This window comes from Vicugna pacos, chromosome 3, assembly GCF_048564905.1.
Source record: "Vicugna pacos chromosome 3, VicPac4, whole genome shotgun sequence".
Lineage (NCBI taxonomy): Eukaryota > Metazoa > Chordata > Mammalia > Artiodactyla > Camelidae > Vicugna > Vicugna pacos.
Genome location: NC_132989.1, coordinates 83,539,231 through 83,555,106, shown reverse-complemented (window position 1 = coordinate 83,555,106; position 15,876 = coordinate 83,539,231). Strand labels below are relative to the sequence as shown.

Genomic DNA, 15,876 nt, shown 5'->3' with positions numbered 1-15,876 from the left:
AGCTTCCTTCCTACCACATGATGCCTGCCTCTTTTTGGGCTCAGTGCCGCATTCCTGGATATCCCTCTGTATGGACATCCTTTCTCACCCTGCTTTGATGCTGACACCCTGTGCTGGGCCATGTGTTGATACCTTCTCATCTCTCCTCTGGCTCTAAACTTAATTTTGACCCTTCCTTGGCTCCTGTGCTTTGCCGCATGTAATGGCTTTAGGCCTAAGTTGGGAAGAAGACTCACTTTTTAAGTGAAATCTGTTAATACTTTAAGCTTACACTAAAGGAATATTTCCCAGGTTTACTGTTAAGAGAATTAAGGATGAATATGAATAGTGGTTGTCTGGTTCTTGTCTTTCTAATGAAGGAATATTAGCAGTTTGGCTTATGTTTGAAACCCTGACCTTATTCAGGGTTGTTATGTAGATAGTCTGGTGGTGAAGTTTACTAGTGTTTTAATAACTTAATGGTTTTCAGGATGAATTTTTTAAGGTAAGTAGTAGTTATCTTAATTTTAGAAGTAACTGAGACTCTGATGTTATTAAATAGCCGAGGTCATCCAGCCTAGTAATTGGTTGAGCTGATTTGAATAACAGGCCTCTTAGATTCTGAAGCCCTTGTTCTTTTTTTAAATAATCTGTACTATCCCTCTAGTTAGAATGCCTTAGCTGTTGGTTGATTGGGGGTGTTTTTACAGACTTCATGACTTTTAAAGCTTATTTATTTGAAATATAAACCATTGTAAAGATAGTAAGTTTGATCATTCTGATGAAGTCAATCTAAGTTGTTTTTTTTAAAAATTTTTTTGGTGGGGGGACTGAGTAAGTTTTTTATTGAGAAAATATTTGGCACAAATTGGTGGATTTAGAAGTAAGACAACCAGAAATAGGAAAATCCCATCTATTTGTGTATTTTTTGCCAAAGTATATTGTTTTTTTAATTCAAAGAGCCATATTTGGGACTTGTAAGTAATTTTTTTTAAATTAGACATGGACACTTAAAAATACACAGAGTTTACATTTGGATTATTTCAGAACCAGTTTTCCCCTGGTGAATTTCTACTGTCGGTGCTGAACAAGTTGTAAATTGGATGCAAGATGGGAAATTAGGATTTTCATTAAAATTTTAAATGGCAGCATTTAAAAAATAGTAACTCTTTATATATCCACACATATGGCTTTCAGGCCTTATAATGGAATCTGGTAGAAGATTCCTAATAAGCTGGAATCCGTGGGGTGTTACTGGGGTTGCTGACTTTCCCACCTCCTCATCCTCTCCATCCCTATCCCCTTTGGTAGTCATCTCTGTGTGTGCTGGTTGATATGTGTAAAGGAAATCCATAAACATATTTAGTATATTTCTGTTATTGCTGTTTGTATTAGCTTACTAGGACTGCCTTAACAAAATAGCTTAAACTGGATAGCTTATACAGAAATTTATTTTCTCATAGTTCTGGAGGCTAGAAGTCCAAGATCAAGATGCCAGCAGGATTGATTTCCTTTGAGGCCTCTCTCCTTGGCTTGCCAACTTCTTGCTACTTCTTCATGTGATATTTTCTCTGTGTATGTGCCACCCTGGTGTCTCTCCTGTATCCAGGTTCCTTCCTCTTAAAAGGACACAAGATTGGAATAGGAGCCCACTGTAACAGCCCCATTTAAGTTAATCATCTATTTTAAAGATCTTATTTCCAAACTAAGGTATACTAGATTTCAGCATGATGAGATTTTGGGGCAAGGGAATGGACACAATTCAGCATGTAACATACAGAGAAAGGAAGGTTAAATGAAGTCAGATGTCACAAAGCACTGTTAAAAGAAAATAGGGTGGAGCTTTTAAACTTTAACTTGCCTTTGCACATGTAGGGGAGTAGTTTCTTTTTCCTTCTACCCTCCTAAATTCTCTGGCTGGAGCCCTGTATTCGACTGACAAAAGACACTAACAACAACAACAACAAAAAGATTATTAGCATGTACTCACATCTGGCAATATCTAGAGATGACTAACTCAAAGAGATGATTAGACTTTGGAATCTCTGTACCTCTGTTTTCGTAGGGGGAAAAGGGCATTTATTTAAATGGAAAAGCAAAGGAGTTCTAGGAAAGGTAGATAAATGGGCCTTTAGGAGTGTGACAATGTCTGGGTGTGGTGCTGAAGTTTTTGGGTGGGGGAGGGGAGTCTCCCAGAAGAGAAGGTTAGAGTTGCTTCAGAGAAGGGGATTGATAAATTTTGGGGAGAGGTTCTGCTTTTAGGTAGACAAGGGATTTCAGGTACTCACATGCTTTCAGCTTAATTTTTCTTACATCAAAGTGGCGTATTTTGGGGATGGCATATCCTGATACCTTTACACACTTGTTGTGTAAATGTCCTAATATTAACTAGTATTTTTTACGTTTTTCCTGAGCAGGAAAACTTATGCCATGAGCTATCCGTGCTTTTTTCTTTAAGATAGATTTAAATTAGAATTCATAAAGACATTGCAGAAATGAAGAGCTAATAGTGGTGGTTTGCCTCCCAGAGATAGATTTTAGTATTTAACTTCTCATTTAACCATCATCTTGAATGAGACCCTGTTTAAAATGATAAACTTTAAATTATTGGTTATTTTATTTAGGTTCTTTGGAGTTTTTTGTGAATTGTTACTTGGAACAAGATGTAAAAACAATTTTTCGTTCTCATTGAGTTATTGGACTTAAGGTTTTAAAGAGTTTCCAGAGAAAAGTTGTTGGAAAAGTAACATCCTATTACAAACACCACAAAGCAGTTAGTATTTAGCTTCACGTCAAAGTAGATAATAAAAGTCTTTTATAAATCCTACAACACTTTTATTCTCATTTTTATTTCACAAGACTTCCAAATATAATGTAAAGTGATGGTAGAATTAGAGCTCAAAATGTCTGAATTTTTGCATAGTTCATTTTGATTTAGAGACACTCTTAAAATGTTGCGTTTGTTTCATAAGTGGTTTTTTGCTTTTCTGTTTTTTTTTAAATATTTATTTATTTATTTATTTGGTGAGGGAGGGTAGTTAGATTTACTTACTTATTTTTAGAGGAAGTACTGGAGATTGAACCCAGGACCTTGTGTATGCTAAGTGGGTGCTCTACTACTTGAGCTATACCCTCCCCCCGTTTCATAAGTGTTTTATTGGAATTCATAAATTGTATCAAGGTTTCTTTCTGTTTTTTTTAATCCCTGACACATGAACATGTAATTGAACATTTAAACATTTTCATTACCATAGTGAGTTAACCATCTGTATCTCTTTCTTGTATCTGGCCTTTTTTTTTTTTATTAATAGACTTTAATTTTAGAGCAGTTTCAGATTCACAGCAGAACTGAGCAGAAAATACAGAGTTTGCACGTAGCCCTCCCCACCCACACAGACACACTCCCCTACCCTCAACATCCCTTATCAGTGTGGCATACATGGTACAATCGATGAACCAACATGGGCACATTATTATCATCCAAAGTCCACAGTTTACATTAGGGTTCACTCTTGATTTTGTTCATTCTGTGGGTTTTGAAAAATGCATAATGACATGTAGCCACTACTATAGTATCATATAGAATAATTTCATTGCCCTAAAAATCCCTTGTGCTCCATCTATTTGTTCCTCCCTCCCTTCCTCTCCGTAAACCCCTGGAAATCACGATCTTTTTATTGTTTCTGTAGCTTTGCCTTTTGGCCATTCTTAACCTTTATAAACCAGTACAGTTTGGGATAGAAGAAGTAGAATGTTTCTGTAATATATTGAGAGTTTTAAGAAATTGATAAGACTTTAAAAAAATTCTGCCATAGCACTTATATTTGAAAGAATTTTGAGAAAGGAAGACTTACGATGGTATTGATCATTTTGCTTTTTAAAATTTCACTTTTGAGATTATTATGCAATTGTAAATATAAAACATTTATTAGTAAACTGAGACATTTTAATGTTGAGAAAATAAGAGTTTTTTCATTGACTACTAGTCTAAGCACTATGTTGAAATGAGTACAGTTGCCCAGTTGGCTTCTGCCTCATTTAAAAAAATTAGAAATTTACTATGTTTAGATTGGGTTGGCAACTTGAAACTTTTATTGATGTTATTGAGAGAAGCTCCCCAAAAGTTAAATTTAGAATGCAGAAGAGCAGTGAACGCTCATTGTGATGATTGTAATATTTTGTGGGGGTAATTAGGTTTATTATTTACTTACTTACTTAACTTACTTATTGATGGAGGTACTGGGGTTGAACCCAGGACTTCATGCATGCTAGGCATGCACTCTACCACTGAGCTGTACCCTCCCCACTGTGATGATTATAATTAAAAAATACTTTTTAATTATGGAAATTTTCAAACATGTAAGTAGAATATTTATACACCTCCTTGTACTAATGCTTATTAACATATGGACAATCTTGTTTCAACTATATCTTTATTCAGCATTCCCTGGTTAATTTTAAAAGCAAATTCCAGATGTATCCATTTAATTGTAAAGATTGTAAATTAGTGTACGTCCTTTTATATACAGTTGGTTCTTGAACAGTGGGGGGGTTGGGGTACTGTCCATCCATGCAGTTGAAAGTCTGACTATAACCTTACAGTTGGCCCTCTACACCTGCTGCTCATTCTTGGATCCGACCTACATCGGGTTGCTTATTGCTGTAGTATGTGTTGAGTGGAAAAAATCTATGTGAAGTGAAGCCTCACAGCTCAAGCTCAAACCCATGTTGTTCAAGGGTCCACTGTACCACTATCCTGCTGTTACCACATCTAAAATGATCAATAATTTCTTAATGTCATTTAATAGTTCATGTTCAAATTTTTGACCGTTGCTTAATTTTCACTTCTTAAAAGTTGGTTGGTTTGAGTAAGGATCTGCGTAAGGTCCACGTGTTGTATTTGATTGATCTGCTTATGAAAGTCATTTATTTGTTGAAGAAACCAGATCATTTGACCTGTAGAATATCTTGTGATCTGCATTTGGTGGATTACTTCCCTCAGGTGTTCTTTAACTTGTTCTTCTATGTTGAATTTCCAACTAATTGGTAGTTACATCAGATTTCAGATTCCATAGGAGATGGGAGAAAGAATGCATCATAGATAATGCGGCCTGCATGTTCTTGTGTCACATCAGGAGACATTTGCTAGTTAGTCTGTTTGTGATAAAGTCATTGTAATTTTAAAAAATAAGATTCTTTGAACTATGTTTATAATAAAATTATTCAGTTTTAAGTGCACAATTTGATGAGTTTTGACAAGTGTGTACATTTGTAAAACCATCACCACAATTAGGGTAGATACCCCATAGTTTGAAAATTGCCTCCTTCTCTTTGCAGTCGTTTCCCTTCTCCCTAGACCCTTTACCCCGAATCCAGTGATCTAGTTTTTATCACTATATTTTTGTCTTCTCTAGAATTTCATTATAGTTGAAATTTTGTAGTAGTTGACTCATTGTAATTTAAAGGGGGTGATAAGAAGGTAATTTTGTCCAGGAGCTATACAGATCTAATGTCTTCCATTTTTATATGACAGGGACTTGCCATGAGGTGTTGAAGCCTTGTTTCGCTGAGTTGGAGAGACTGGACCTAAATGGCGCAGCATGACTTTGCTCCAGCCTGGCTTAATTTTCCTACCCCACCATCATCAACAAAGGTATTCTTTCTTGCATCTCTTTTCTTTCTGTCTGCATCTAGTTCATCTTCTGTACAGACGTAGTTAAACTGAAAGCTTAATGTTTTTGCAGAGAAATACTTTTTAGATTCTAAGTTATTTCATATTTAATCTATTGCTTTTTATTTAAAAAATCAGTTTTCAATATACCATCAACAACTAAACTATTTACTTCAAAAGTTGTCTCTTGTGTTAATCAGATTGCTGCATTTTAAAATTCAAGCCAGTTAAATAATTGAACATTACTTTTGCATTTTGTTTTCCTATACTATTCTTCTGATAACTTCCTTTACTTACTTTCCTATAGATAATATGTTTTTTAAAAAAAGCCAGGTTTTTGAAGTCTTTCCTTATAACTGGAAAGACTTCTTTTTCAAATAAATAAGACTTTGAAAGGCATATTAGTGAAATTTCAGGAGTGATGAGAACTTTGCAGTATTGTTACATATCAGGACTCACTAATTTTAAAATGTTCGTTTTATTTTTTTATTTTTTATTGAGTTATAGTCAGTTTACAATGTGTCAATTTCTGGTGTACAGTACAATTTTTCAGTCATACGTGAATATACACATACCCATTTTCACATTGTTTTTCACAGTGAGCAACCACAAGATTTTGTATATAGTTCCCTGTGCTATACAGTATGTTCTATTCTATATATGCCTGTCAGTATCTACAAATTTCAAACTCCCAGTCTGTCCCTTCCCACCCCCCTCCCCCCTGGCAACCACAAGTTTGTATTCTATATCTATGAGTCTGTTTGTGTTTTATATAAAAATGTTCATTTTAAGTAACTAAAACAGAATATGATTTGTATAAGACCTGGTGGGCATTGAAATTGTCATTTACTTATTAGATGTGTTAAGAGGGACCTTGGAATTGATGAGACTTGATCTCTCTAGCTTAATAGCTGTCTTCCACTTTGTTTTTTCCATAGTGCAGAGAAATCAAGAGAGGGTCTTGATCAGCTTGCCTGTTAATTAAGTTTTGCCATGCATGCTAAGGCATTCTTTTAGGACCTTTTAGGGGTATACACAGTTCTTATGAAAAGTTCATTAAAACAGTTCATGGGAACAATTTTATAATTTGGAAAGTTACTCCCCAGTAAAGACTTGTCAGATTATAATAAATTTGGCCCATAATATGTTGAAAAAGCTGCACTGGAGTAATAAAATTCTCCTAGACAAGGGAATTTTAATGTTTGAAAATGGCTCTTAATGATCATGTGACCTGACTTTATTTTACTATTGTGATGAATTCTCTGGAAGGTTAATTGACTTGCTTTTTTCATGTAATTAGTGTGAACCTAGACTGGAATTTAGGATGCATTTTCTGTTCTGTATTCTTTTCATAGGATTAATTTTGGAATTTTGTAAAATGTTTAAACATTTTATTTCACAGACTAAAATGGAATCAGAATCGTTAGAAAATGTAGACTACCACTGTTAAGCAACTGAAATCACTTCTTAGACTCTTTGCCTCCTTTCCTCTTATGTTTAGGTCTCTGGAATATGCTTCTTTGTTGTTTGTTCCCCCGTGCTTTTCCTGGGTTCATTTCACTGCACCCCCAGCCTACTTCAGAACCTGCATACGTAGGAATTTTCTGCTCCTCCCTTTGTTTCCTTTTTCTCTTTAATTCATTTTCTCTGACTTGTTTTCATTTTTAAGCATATCAATAAAAAATTACCAGCACCTAGAGAGTTAGCTACGAACATAAAAAAGCTTGAAAATAATTTTTGTCTTCATTCAGATGTTAATCTGAGGTTGATGAAGATTGACTGCTGCTGTTAAGTGTGGTGAAAATCCTTACTGCTCTCTAGAACCAGACTCTTGATCTGGATACAGGCCCTCAGGAATGAAGATGATGATTTTGAGATTTGGGATTGCCTATTCTAAATTCTCAGTTATTCTGCTTTATTCTAAATTACCTCCAGAAAATGCTGTCAGTTGAATTGTTAAATAACAATATTTGAAACTATATCTTTAAACCTTGCTCCGAGAGGTTTTGACAAACAAATACAAATACACACCTTTAGTTTAGTTCTGTCTTGTCCTTTCATCACTCAAAATCACTATTGATGGATTCTCATTTATAATTAACCTCTTGTTTTCTGCCAGCGCTCTTAATCTTATCCTTACTAAATGGGGCAGAGATTAATTATTATTGTGTTCTCTATTTCAACTTAGTGGAAGTCTTTTTTATTTGTTTGAAGGAATTATATGAGGATTTGAGTTAAGGGTAACTTTTTAGTACTGCACCTGAGTAGATTTCCTAGGTGTGCAGAATTTTAGCCCCATCATGTGGTAATATTTTAAACTGCATGTGGTTGATTATGTCTGTGAAATAGAGCATTAGCTTTTGATTGGGACCCAGTAAAGAAGCAAATTTTACATAATGCTTTTATATACACATACGTATAACTAAAACAAAAGTCATATACCTGTGGTTTTCTTTCTCTTGTGATCTTCTGTTCTTTTTTAATTCCAATAAAAAATGCAAATTGCTACTGATTTCTTTACCCTCTGTAAGGGGTCCTGACCTGCAGTTTGAAAAGTAACATTGTATTTACTTCCCTTTAGTAATATAAGCAATGTCAGCATTGAAAATGCTTGCTATTTAAACTTTAGTCTAAGAGGGTCAGAAAATTCAGTCAGATTGGTAGCTGAGTTCATTAAAACTACTTGTTTACTGTGTAGTTTTTGTTAACTAGTAATTCAGATATTCTGGGAATCAGAAAAAAATTGCTAAACTTTTTAAAAGGAATTCAGAAAAAGATTTAAAATGTAATAACTAATGCACCTTGAATTACTACTACATGCCAGTCACTATGTAAAACAGTTTATAAAGGCTAACAAAAATTGTAAGATATAAAATACTGTTTATTCCCCCACTTACATATGAGGGAACTGAAGTTGAGAGAGATAAGTAACCTGTCCCCAAAGTGCTAGAGTTAGGACAGGAACCCATGTGTGCCTGACTATAAAAATTTTACCAGTTTAATAACTTTTCTTGATTATCAGGTAGTAGACTAATTTTTAGAAGTGAAATACCAGGGTGTTTTTATGCTTACACCAGAGTATATTTTTATCCTGGTTTGTATAAACAAATGAAATTGCTTTTTTCTTCTTCAAATATAGCATTTTCAATATCTAACTTCAGTGGTTACATACAGTTGACCCTTGAACAATATGGGTTCCAACTGTTCATGTCTACTTAAGTGGATTTTTTTCAATAAATATGTCCTATAGTACTACACAATCTGTAGATACGGAGGGTTCAACTGTACAGTCAGTTATACATGGATGTTTGTGCAGAGGGTTGGCACCTGTAACCCCGTGTGTTGTTCAGCTGTAAACTGTAATATTTTATTGAGGAAATCTACATAGATTACTTAATTAGTTGCCTATTAATGGACTAAGTTGCAAGAATGCCTAGGCATCTCTTGAATATATTTGTAGGGTAAATTCCTAGCAGCAGAATCAATGGATTAGAAGGCTTATACATTTTGGTAGATAATGCTAATTGCTCTCCAAAAAGGTTGTACCAATTTATAATCTTTGCAGAATTTTATGAGGGGGGCCATGTTTTTCAGTTTTGGCAACACTGGCGGGTTTTACATGTTTTAATCTTTGTGAAATTGGATAAAAAATGGTGCTTGATTGTTTTGATTTGCATTGTTTAATTGTAGCTGAGCATATTTGTGTTACGAACTTTCTAAGAACTAAGAATAATGTAATTTATTTCTTAGTGATTTATTTGCAATAACTCTTTGTATTGAGGGATTTGTTTGTCATATATATTGCAGATATCTTCCTAGAGCTTGTCTGTCTGGGTAAGTTAGAATAAAAGCATGTAGATGGTTCTAATGAAATAGTTAAACATACAAAGAAGCATAGAGAATAATTAAATGAACTTAACCACCCAAGAGTACTTATCCTTAACATTTTGCCCTATTAGCTTTGTGTCTCTTCTAGAAATAAAACAGTTGAAGTTTACTGTTTACTTCTTCATATTCTTTTTTCTGTCTTCATTTTTCCCCCAGCGGAAATGTATGTTCAGTGTATGTTCTTATATTATTACTAGATATGTGATATCAATAAATAGCATTGTTCTGTATGTTTATAAAATTTATATAAATAATTATCATTTGTATGTCTGCATCTTGCTTTTACATATCTTTGGGATTTTTCCCCGCATGCTGATATCTGCTGATTTGGTATAATTATCTTAAAACTCCTGTAGTATTCTATTTTGTGCCTCTGTATCACATTTCACTTGACTCATTGAGATTGTTTATATCTTTAGGCTACTAAAGAGAGTACTGCATTGAATATTCTTGTAATATCTTCTTGTACACATGAATAAGAATTCTTTAGACTCTTGCCTCTCAAACTTTTATGAATATGAAAATAACGTGGGGATTTTGTTAAAATGCAGATTCTAATTCCAGTAGATTTCAGAAAAGGTGCTAGTTTTAACAGTCTTCGAAGCACTGTTGATTCTGCCTGAATATGGACCACACTTTGAGTAGCAAGGCTCTTTTAACCCATAGTTAGGAGAAAAATTGCTGGAATTTAGTTCGCTATTGCCAAACGGCTTTTCCACGTGGTGTATGGATTTTTTACTCCTGCATGCTATGCATAACTATTGTCTTCACTTTATACTCTTGCCAAAACTTTGTCAGATTATCAGTTAAATTTTTTGCCAGTCTTTGTTATGAAATTTATTTTCACTGTTTCTTGGACATTGGCTTATATTTCTGTGAATTGCCTGTTCACATTCTTTGTTTATTATTTCTTTTGGGTTGCCTTTTTTTTTTTGGTGTTGGTTCAGGAAGTGTGTGTGTGTCTGTGTGTGAAATCTTTAATGTTTTAAAGTTACATTATTATTTTTCAGTCTCCCATGTATTTCACTGGATATATTCAAGTGCCTTATAGTACCTGTTGCTATTTTAAATGCTGATTTTGAAAAGTTTTCTTATAAAATCTTTGTTGCAGATATATTGTATCATGTGTTATGTTGTATCTAGCAGCCCTGATTAATTTTTACTCTGGAATGTCTTGGATTTTTTTTTTTAAGTGTGGACAGTTATTCATTCACAAGTAATACCAGTTTTCTATCTGCATTTTCAGTCCTGTTCCTTGTATTTCTTATTCATATTTTACTGTGCTGGCTGTATGTCAGAATCTGTCTACTGGGATTTTATCCTACTTTCAAGGTAATAGTAACAAGCTAGCCTGTTACTGTTCATGGATGCTGGCAGAAGACAGCAGGGTCAGAGACAGCTTTACTATTCATAATACAGCAGGTAGCATATGCATGATTCTGGCACTTGTTCTTCATGTCCCTTAAACCCTTTGAGAGTTGACATGGAGGGCCCGGGTTGTTGATAACCTTACATGGGGTGGGAAATCTACCACATTTATAATATTGCTCTTTGTCTCAAAGAAGGATATCACTTATTCCTCAATGTTGTTCTCTGCGAACATAACCCTGAGAAATGGGCAATAGAAAGAGTTGTCAAGACTTTTGGCATACAAGTAAGAACATGCAGGGATGCTTAGGGCCCATGGTGGATTGCTTAATCCCAACAGTCTACCCATCAAACATGCATGTTTTTGGCCGAACTTGAATTTTCACATGATTGTACCACTCTGTCAGCTATTTTGATTAATGTGATGAACAAATTAAATGGATTTAATTTGTCTTATAACAGTTTAATGAAGGCTACTATCAATGTCCCAAAGTAGCATGGTAAGACCAGGATTTAAGCAATTGTGAATAATGTATGGGGGGAACAGTAGATTTTTTTTTTTTTTTTAAGCCAACCAGTATATGGTTAATGCCACTCTATTGTCCATTGAAATCCACCCAAGGGAGTATAAATTGACTTGAGTTTTGATATATTACTTACAGTTTTAAGGGCAATAAGATGAACCAAAAAGCAACCCTCATCCTCAATAGAAGACAGACATTCCATGACATATTTTCCCCCACATACGAGCATACTACCTGAAGGGACACAGATCACTCCAGTTTGAGATTTGTTGTTAAACTTGATTTGGATTGCTGTTACATTTGCTTGGTTACACATGCACAATGTCATCATTAGTTGCAACCTCAGTTGCTGTACAAGGCATAACCTAAGACCACTCAGGTGTTAGGAGAATCATGTGAGTTTTTATTAGAACGAAACAAAGTTGTGCAGGTAGGGAATATGAAATGTCTGTTGACTACTTTGAATATTGGCCCATTGCAGGGTGATCATTTGATGAAAGATGTACTATTAATTGGACTGTTAGTGGTCTGGAATGCCAGAAACATGACATAGATTAAATTGAAGGGTGTTTTTTACACATTCGTGTTCAGGAGCTGCTGTTGACATCTGGCACAGCAGAATTGTAAGGGCTGTACATGGCCACATCAATTTTTTTTTTTAATTTCAAAAAATGTGGGTGGGGATACAAATCTAGCCGTTTATCCTGAGCTGCTGTTGGATTCACAATGGTGCTGATTTTAGGGGACAAGAGAGAACGTTAATTGTTCTCCTTTCTCCCTGCACCTTCTGGGGTCAAAGATACTCCTTCTGCAAGTGCTAGGGTTTTTGCTCCCCCTTAACAGCCTTGAAATCGGTATGTCCCCATTCCCATAGCTCTAACTTCACTTTAAAAAAAAAATCCCCTTCCTGCACCCAGATTTTTTTATCCAGAGGAGCCAGACATGAGTGGGGAAGGAGCATTTGTAAATAATTTGCAGAGACTTATTATAAAGGTCTCTCACCCTCACCTTAGTCCACATTGGGTATTTTAGGGGGGACTCGGTAAGAAGTGTGCACAAGCAGATTTAGTCAAGAGAATCCAGGTGACCAGACCAGATTGTTTGAATTCCTTTTTGGTTGGCCATTACCCTGAGGGGTGGCCTGGCCTGCATTTGCTCTTAGGAGAAAGAAAGAAACATCATGTTCAGGGATAATCAGGGCAGAGTCTTGAATTTTTAATGTAGGTCTATATACTCTCATAACTCTTCACAAAGAAAGAACATCCCGATTACTACCCAGGAAGTGGCTAAGAGGATATAATCTCTTTTTGGCTACGCTGTGTTCATGGACCAAACTGTCTTACTAAGATTTGTGAAGAGATGAGGGACACAGAGTTGTAGGTTGTTGAATTTTGAGGAGATTGTTAAAATGCTTTTGAAAGCAGATGCCTGTGGTTGATAGTATGGAATGTCCACTGAGCACTTTGAAAAATGGACCAAAGCAGGGTGACCCCTTTGACAAAAGATGTACTATTAGTGGTCTGTTAGTTGTCTGGAATGCCAAAAACATGATAGAATGTGGATTAATTTCAAGAATCACAATAGTGTGACCAGAGTTAGCCTGTCAGACTGCAGCAGTAACACTATAATCTGAAAAAGTTTCAACAGTGATGAGACTTCATGGATAGCTCCATGAATTAGTCAGAGGTTTGAATGTAGTTCTCCTTGTGTAATGTGTTCTTGTTCACAGTTGAGACAAATGGATCACCTTTTGGCAGGGGTCACAAGTTGGCATGTAGTGGTGGCTTCTGCATCAGAAAGATAGGCCTTTATTTTGTAATCAGTCTGTGATAGTGGGTGTGTTCCATGTCTCGTGTGATGATGGATCTAGGTAGTGTGCCAAAGACTTGATCTGTATTCTTTCTTCAGTTGTTCTCAATTACATTCACTCTTCGTCAGACAGCAAGCCTTACTGTATCAACATGAGTGACTCAGATTGTCTGAGCAGTAGCTGCAATTTCCCGCAGTGTGTGACCCCAGAGAAGTGTTTTTATCTGCTAGTCTATAGTTTTTCGGATGACGGACAAGATGACTAGGCCATTGACAACAGACCAAGACTCAGAAAAATATAAAATGTCCTTAAGGATATTATCCAAGGCAAGAGTCACAGCTTTTATTTTATTCCATTGAGCTGATTGGTACTTACCCATTTTGTTTTCCAGAGTTGTTGGGCTGGATGGCAGCAGTGGACACCATCATCTTTTAACTTATTTGAACCATTAGTTCAGCTAACCAGGCTTAATCTCTGTGATTTGAGAGTCTTATTGAACCAGTGGCTTGTTATAGGTGGTAGAGGGGAATAAAGTTTATTCCAAAGGGTAGTTGCCACTTCTGCATGCAAAACTAAAATTATAGGGCCAGGCTAGCTGCACCCTTGAACACATAATTTCCATTTGATCAAGAGAGCCCTATTGGGCTCTTTTATTGGGTAGCCCTTAGTTTGAATTGTTCGTTTTTTAATAAGGGGTCAGCAGTAGGGCAAGAGCCACATTCCATTTTAAAAAGGAGCATACTTGGTGTGTGTGTTAGGCAGGTGGCTCTGTTGTACTGGGAAATAGCCTCTGAATATTCCAGTATCTATCAAGTCTTCAACCTCATCTCTGATTTTCTTTTCTTTTCTGGTAGCTTATACAGTTTTTGCTAGACCACTTGGAAGGGAATGGGAATCACCTGTCAACCTGTGACATTCCCTGAATGGAAGAATCTTGAGCATTTTCAATACAAGCATATAACATTTGCATCAACTGTAAAACAAAGCGACAGTACATTAAATTAGCCTAGGGGCCCCACCTGTAAGATCACTTTAATTTCCCTATCCTACTGCTGAATTTTTCTGAACTCTTATCAGTCATTTTGGTGCACTGGGATACCTCTTCCCACTGTGGGGACACAGACTAAGAAGTTTAGTACATGCATATTAGGGCCACAGTCTAAGCTTTCAAGAGATTACATGATTTCTTTAGCTGGGAATATGGGAAAGTAGAGAGTGAAGGTGAATAGTTGTGAATTTTTGTTTTCATACATTCCTCATTCTTTAAATGAAGTCTAATTCTTTAAATGAGGTATTCTGTGCCCTTTGTACTAATTTGTTTTTACTTTTTTTTTTTGATAAATTTGTTAAAACATTTGCTTTGGAGAAAGAGGAGTTTGGAAATGTAGAGAACTTAAAACTGTAGCTTCCTTTGTCATAATTTTCTGAGTTGAAAACCGTAAGCTGTTTAAATCAAATAGTGTGTGATACACAATATTACATTTTCTTATAAAAGAAATGCATATTTTGCCTTGTTTTCCTTACAGGCATTTTACCTTTAAAGTTTTTGTGTAAATAGATGCAGTTGTTGAACTTTTTCAGAATGGTGCTCTTGGGGGAGGGTATGGCTCAGGTGGTAGAGTGCACATGCATGAGGTCCTGGGTTCAATCCCCAGTAACTCCTCTAAAAAGATAAATAAATAAACTTAATTACCTCTCCCCCAAAGTAAAAAATAAAAATAAACACACACACAGAGTGGTGCTCTTGTTTACATTAGAGAAGAAATGTAAGAAGAAAATAGACAAACAGTGGCATCCATCTTATGTTACCAATTACCAAACACATTGAAAATAACTACAAAGTCTTAGCCATTTAAAATTCTTAGAAATAAAGTCAGTATTAGCTAGTTTTTAAAGTTATTGTCAGGTGTGTGTGTATATGTATATATATATGTATATATGTATACACACCCACACACACATATTTACCGTATGCTTATGATTTGTTTCAGTCGTCACTGAATTTTGAGAAGCATTCTGAAAACTTTTCATGGACAGAAAATCGTTATGATGTGAATCGTCGACGACACAACTCTTCCGATGGCTTTGATTCTGGTATTGGACGTCCTAATGGAGGTGAAATTTGCTAAGGAACAGTAGAGTTTAAGAATAATTTTCTTCATGTTCTTTTAAGAATTGTTTTGATTATGATTGAATCTTTAGGTGTAAGCATCTTCTCTGAATTTACAATACTTTACCATTATCAAATAAGGTAACTTTGGAAGGAAAGAAAAAAATGGATGGCGTACACATGGAAGAAATGGTACTGAAAACATAAATCATCGAGGGGGATACCATGGTGGAAGTTCCCGTTCTCGTAGCAGTATTTTCCATTCTGGGAAAAGCCAAGGACTACATGAAAACAACATACCTGACAATGAAACGGGGAGGAAAGACGACAAGAGAGAACGCAAACAGTTTGAGGCTGAGGATTTTGTAAGTTTCTTGTAATTTTAATACAAGCGAGGTTTCTGTAAGTGCCATTTAAGCATCAAGTTCTTTCTCAGGAGATTTTTATCAGTACAGCTCATCTTCTACAGACATCACACTTGATAGGTTCAGTGATTTTTAACCCTTAGATTTTGTGAGGCTTTTTG

At 35.5% G+C, this 15,876-nt stretch overlaps 1 protein-coding gene across 3 annotated transcripts in view; it reads left to right on the top strand.

The window, feature by feature from the left end:
* The window catches only part of GPBP1 (GC-rich promoter binding protein 1), a 58,170-nt gene that overhangs the window by 22,570 nt on the left and 19,724 nt on the right, over positions 1-15,876 (top strand). For all 3 annotated transcript variants that reach the window (XM_006206020.4, XM_015240730.3, XM_031675850.2), the window contains 3 exons: positions 5,513-5,632; positions 15,232-15,355; positions 15,492-15,715. In XM_006206020.4, coding sequence (XP_006206082.1) covers positions 5,570-5,632; positions 15,232-15,355; positions 15,492-15,715 — 411 coding nt within the window. In that variant the 5' untranslated portion in view covers positions 5,513-5,569. The remainder of the gene's footprint in view (positions 1-5,512; positions 5,633-15,231; positions 15,356-15,491; positions 15,716-15,876) is intronic.